At 43.9% G+C, this 6,052-nt stretch overlaps 1 protein-coding gene across 2 annotated transcripts in view; it reads left to right on the top strand.

The window, feature by feature from the left end:
- Positions 1-1,962: 1,962 nt before the first annotated feature.
- CAAP1 (caspase activity and apoptosis inhibitor 1) overlaps positions 1,963-6,052 on the top strand; it is a 30,278-nt gene continuing 26,188 nt past the window's right edge. Inside the window, exons 1-2 of one of the 2 annotated variants that reach the window (XM_035097470.2) lie at positions 1,963-2,384; positions 4,244-4,444. In XM_035097470.2, coding sequence (XP_034953361.2) covers positions 2,259-2,384; positions 4,244-4,444 — 327 coding nt within the window. In that variant the 5' untranslated portion in view covers positions 1,963-2,258. Of the gene's footprint in view, positions 2,385-2,418; positions 3,620-4,243; positions 4,445-6,052 lie in introns of those variants that run through there. The other variant, XM_060268723.1, reaches the window with a different exon arrangement.

Below are 6,052 nucleotides of genomic sequence, written 5' to 3'. Positions count from 1 at the left end.
TAAAAACGTGATAAAACATCAAACATAAAAAACTTCCCTAAACAGGGCTGCCTTCAGATGTCTTCTAAAAGAGAGTTGCTTATTGCCTTGACATCTGACGGGAGGGCGTTCCACAGGGCAGGCGCCACCACCGAGGAGGCCCTCGGTATATGTCCAGCTGTCCTTTGTCAACAACAAATCGTCGCTGGTTTTTTTTTTGTGTGTGTGTGTTGAATATATGCTATATAGTAATTTATGGACCCAAAAGGTATCTCAAGCCATTTGCCCATGTTGCAATGCAACCCGTCCATGCGGAATATAGGCACCCTATACACAGTGATATTTTAGGGATGTTGTGGACTCTCCTTCCTTGGAGGTTTCAAAGCAGAGGTTGGAGGGCCCTGGGTGCTTCAGTTGAGATTCCTGCATTGCAGGGGGTTGGACTGGATGACCCTCAGATGTCCCTTCCAACACTATGATTCTATGAAATTGTGAGTCGAGCGTAGGTTGAATTTTGACTGCAACCTGAAGGGTTTACAGAAGACTTTGGGCTGGGAGTCCTAACCCATCTGGGGTGCAGCATTAAGCAGTATTGCAGGAGCTTGCAACATGGGAGCATGTGATATATGGGCAGGACGGGTATTTTTCTTTTTCTTTTATAGAAATCTAAAGGATCCAATTTTCCATATGAAATATGATGGGTATTTTTATTTTATTTATTATATCTATTATATTTTTATTTTATTGAAATCTAAAGGATCCTATGATCCACATGAAACAAAGTGGGTATATTATATTATATATTTTATTTTAATGAAATCTAAAGGATCCTATTTTCCACGTGAAACAAGGCGGGTATTTTTATATTATATTGTTGTTGTTGTTTAGTCGTTTAGTCGTGTCCGACTCTTCGTGACCCCATAGACCAGAGCACGCCAGGCACTCCTGTCTTCCACTGCCTCCCACAGTTTGGTCAAACTCATGTTTGTAGCTTCGAGAACACTGTCCAACCATCTCGTCCTCTGTCGTCCCCTTCTCCTTGTGCCCTCAATCTTTCCCAACATCAGGGTCTTTTCCAGGGAGTCTTCTCTTCTCATGAGGTGGCCAAAGTATTGGAGCCTCAGCTTCACGATCTGTCCTTCCAGGGAGCACTCAGGGCTGATTTCCTTCAGAATGGAATTATATTATATATTTTATATTATATATTTTATTGAAATCTAAAGGATCCTATTTTCCACATGAAACAAGGCGGGTATTTTTATTTTATATATTATATTTTATTGAAATCTATAGGATCCTATTTTCCAATGAAATAAGGTGGGTATTTTTATTTTATTTATATTACATTATATCATATATCTTATTTTATTGAAATCTATAGGATCCTATTTTGCCCTTTATCATTTTATCGTTTACTAGTGGTTTTCAGCCCGTTCAATAACGGGCGCTAGAATCCTGGGGTTCGGAGAAGCGCTTGCGCAGCGCTTCTCCGAACCCTGGGACCTGTCCTTGCTGTCGGCGGCAGGGGGACAGGAACGGAGGAGGAGAAAGCGCTGCTTTCTCCTTCTCCGTTCCTCTCCCGCAGCCGCCGACAGGAAGCAGACATCCCAGGGTTCGGAGAAGCGCTTCTCCGAACCCTGGGACCCGTCCTTGCTGTCGGCGGCAGGGGGACAGGAACGGAGGAGGAGAAAGCGGCGCTTTCTCCTCCTTCCTTCCTCTCCCCCAGCCGCCGACAGGAAGGACGCGCGCACTCTCCCCCCCCCCCCCGCCTCCTCCAACCGCCGCTCCTCACGGCCAGGGAGGGTTGTGAGGAGGCCTTCGCCGGCCTCCACCCCGGCGGGAGCGGCGGTTGGAGGAGGCAGAGTGGGGGGAGAGTGCGCGCGCGCAGTCTCTGCTGTCCAATCCCTGTATCCCTGGGGCACATGCGCAGTGACCCAGGGACACACGGGACATCTGGACGCAGGGACAACATGGACATTATTATATAGGATTCCTTTTTTCCCACATGCAATCAAGGAAGATTCGGAGCCCGAGCTCCTTCCGCCTCCCCTTCTCCCCGACCTCTTCCTCTCCGGACCAGTTGGACCCGGAACCTCCACCCTCTCCCGAACGAGCCCCTCTACATTTCTTCACTAGCTCTACGTTGGCTGGGCGGCATGGGTGACGTTGTCCAAGCGCGACACACGCCGGGCGGGGCGGAGGCATCGTCTCGCCGCTTGATATATGACGCTCTGTGACGAGAGGCTCGCCGCCGACGCCGGTTGTCTCGGGTTGCCGTCATGACGGGGCGCAAGTTTCCCAAGGAGAAGAAGCGGCACCGCTCCCGCCTGGGCTGCCTGGAGGAAGGAGGCGGAGGAAGCGAGAGGAAACGTCGGAGCACCGAGTCGCTTCAAGGCCTGGCCGAGGTAACCGCCGCCTGGGCCGGCCTGAGGGAAGGCGGGGCCGGGCTGCTGGTGCGCATGCGCAAGTTGCCTTGGCGGCCACGCGCCCGCCCGCGCGCGCTTCTTACACTTGTTTTCTAAAAGCCTTGGGAGTGGACCTTTCAGTATTTGTAAAGCGCAGCTTACGTGGATGGCACTTTATATTAATTAATTAATTACGTTTGGATTCAGCTTTTTGAGATTTTGAAGTAACGCCCCCCATATTCCTGGACTTGTGTCCATTTCCTATGAACAGCTCTTGCCGTTTACTTGTTTGCAACCCAGTTTTTGTTGCAGAGCGCTGTGGTTAAACCACTGAGCCTAGGGCTTGCTGATCAGAAGGTCGGCAGTTCGAATCCCTGTGACGGGGTGAGCTCCCGTTGCTTGGTCCCAGCTCCTGCCAACCTAGCAGTTCGAAAGCACGTCAAAATGCAAGTAGATAAATAGGAACCGCTACAGCAGGAAGGTAAACGGCGTTTCCATGTGCTGCTCTGGTTTGCCAGAAGCGGCTTTGTCATGCTGGCCACATGACCTGGAATCTATACGCCGGCTCCCTCGGCCAATAATGCGAGATGAGCGCGCAACCCCAGAGTCGGTCACGACTGGACCTAATGGTCAGGGGTCCCTTTACCTTTACCTTTTTAAACCAGCTTTATACAGAATCTGTTGCAGCACATCACAAGGTGGAAACCCAAAATGGGGGGGGGGAAAGCTTTACAAAAATCAAATAAGAACTTCCAGAAACGTTTATATTGAAAATTTGAGTGGTGGTGGTAAAATTATTAATTGCTTTGATCAATTTGACTAACAGCATAGCAAGGTTAAGATTTTTGTCTCCAACTAACTATTAATTACAATAATTAAATTATTATTTATACCCCGCCCATCTGGGGGGTTTCCCCAGCCACTCTGGATGGCTTAACTATGGAGCATAATCATCCTCGTGTTTTGTTTTTTTACTGCAGTAACTGCTAATCACAGACGTGACTGTCCACTTCTCAATATGGTTCTGCTTTTACCTGTCCTGATTAAGAGCCACTGACAGACCTATCATGAATTTGTTTAAAGTTTTTTTAAGCCAGAAGGCATCACTACCTTTTGCAAGGAAGTTATTAACACATTAATTGTATGCTACATGAACATTCTTATGATCTGGTGTTATGGAGCAGCTTTCTGACCAATCTTATGCATGTTTACTTTGAATTAAGGCTTACTCTCTGGTAGGTTTGCATAGGATTGCAACTTTAAAAATATGAGCCAGATACTCAAATTTCGCAGCCATGAATTCACAAGGTGTCCACAGGGCAGACTACTATATCTTGAGTTCAACCTCTTGCCTGTAATGTGATGACAGTATCGGCCTGCCTTACAAGGCTGGTGTGAGAAGAACAGAGATAGTAACCAAAGTTCTTTGAATGCGTAGTTTCATTCCCCCCCCCCCGCGCCCCCCGAATGTATTCTCAGTTCCTTTTACTGGGTGGCATAATATTTTGAGAGAACTATCCCGGTGGATTTCCTTTTGCAGCATTCACCTGTAAATGTCTTTGCTGACTATATGATCTTTCAAGTAACTTCAAAATGCAAAACTGAACGACTTTATGGAGCATCTTAAACATTGCATTTGTATTTTAGACTACAGTATTAGGAGCCTATATAAGAAGCTCCTTATATCCTATATCCTGGGAGTAAGACCCATCTAACCTTTTGGGACTTACTTCTGAGTAGACATGAAATGGCTTGCACTGTTACTTCTGTAGTCAAAGCTTAGTTGCTGATATTACTACATAATCAAGCAAGTTTTTTTGTGTTGGGTCATGAGTGAAACAGTTTTCTGTGTCATTTAGGAAACAAAATGTACTGCACAAGTTCCAGAAAATGAGGATGTGGAAGAAGAACCCAGTGACCTAGAAGAAGGTGGATTAGATCTCAGCGTGCCATTGAAGCCAGTTAGTTTCTACATCGCAGATAAGAAGGAAATGCTTCAGCAGTGCTTTTGTATCATAGGGGAGAAGAAAGTGCAGAAAATGCTGCCTGATGTCTTAAAGGTACTGAAATATACATATTCTGGCAAATTTTGGAGAAAGCTGAACTGCTTCATCATTTATCAGGAATAGGGAGTGAGCTGAATGCTCCATAACAAAGGTTACCGTAAGCCTCTTGCTACATGTTCTGGATTTTATTTATTTATAACCACTCTGATACCATTTAACCCTGCTTCTTCATTCTACAGTTAAAATATTCTCTTTTATCAAGTTTGAAAAAATATTTCAAAAATTAAAGGTATGCTGCCCTGTTGGCTCCATAGAGGTTGCTTAAATTCAATTCAAGTGGGGTTTCAGTAGCTTAGCTGCACGTAGTGTAATAGTCATTATCCTTCTGTTGACATCTGTACAGTAGAAATTAAACCGTATATGTTTGTTATCAATTTATTACCCTGACATGTGCAATTGGCTAGCTTTTGAGATAGTAAGGAAACTCTGAATGGTTTTGGTGCTTCATTGGAAATGGGACATTCTCTGGTTACGCACTGAAATCCTTAATTTTAATTAGAACATTTCTAAGGTTATTTCCTTGATCATTTTTTCTTTTTCTTTAATTATGGCTATGATACTGGATGTATATACAGTTGTACCTGGTTCTCAAACGGAATCCATTCCGGAATTCCGTTCAACTTCAAAAAACGTTTGAAAACCTGCACTCAATCAGAAGCCGTGGAAGCCGTGTCGGACGTCCAGCTTCCTAAAACTGTTCACAAACCAGAACACCCACTTCCGGGTTTGCGGCATTTGAGAGCCAAAACATTCGAGTCGCAAGGCATTCCAGAAGCAAGGTACGACTGTACATGCATAGATTAAATTAAAAATATAAAGGAGTCAGATTCACATTTTAAGGAGCCATGCCTGCATTTATATTTTAAATATTTATAGAAGGTGTTCTTATCCTGCTCTTTAACTGTACAGGCTCCCGGAGTTTATGTACAGGCTCTTACAGTTTATGTAAGATCAATGAAAACAAGCCTGCCTGCAGGCTTACAATCTACAAGACATGACACAAAAGGGAAAGGGAATAAGAAGGGAAGAGAAAAATCAGCACCCATTCTTAAAGTCACATAGTAGTTATAATTATTATCTGCTGGTGTGGAAACAGCTTTGGTGGAAAAGGGTAGAATATACAATAACAAACAAACAAAAAAACAAAAAACACATACATACATACATACATACATACATGTGTCACACTACATTGCCATAAAGAGGGAACCTATATCCAAATTTCATGTTTAAATATCGGCTTTCGCCAGCATAATGCCATAGCTTATGTTTCAGAATGGCACAACTTTCCACGTTGGGACTATCAACTAATTAGATAATTTTTAGTTGATTCATCTTTTTTTAAAAAACGGTTTGGTTAATTGATTCTTGCTAAATAAATTTGCAGTTTAACAACACTTAATGTAGGTATCTTTCTAAGAAACTGAAAGTGGAGTATGATAATTTATAATTTAGTAACTCAGGAATTCCTAAATTCTGTTGTTCAAGAGCTCTTCTAATTTGCCCTATGTAATGCATTAGAGAAAGGTTTCTGTGTGCCCTTCTTGCCACAGAAGAGGTAGCGCATCAATTATCTGCATGAGTCACTAGTCAGGGGCTGCA

This window comes from Zootoca vivipara, chromosome 16 (assembly GCF_963506605.1).
Source record: "Zootoca vivipara chromosome 16, rZooViv1.1, whole genome shotgun sequence".
In the NCBI taxonomy this organism is placed as follows: domain Eukaryota; kingdom Metazoa; phylum Chordata; class Lepidosauria; order Squamata; family Lacertidae; genus Zootoca; species Zootoca vivipara.
This window is presented reverse-complemented; position numbering and strand designations above follow the sequence as displayed.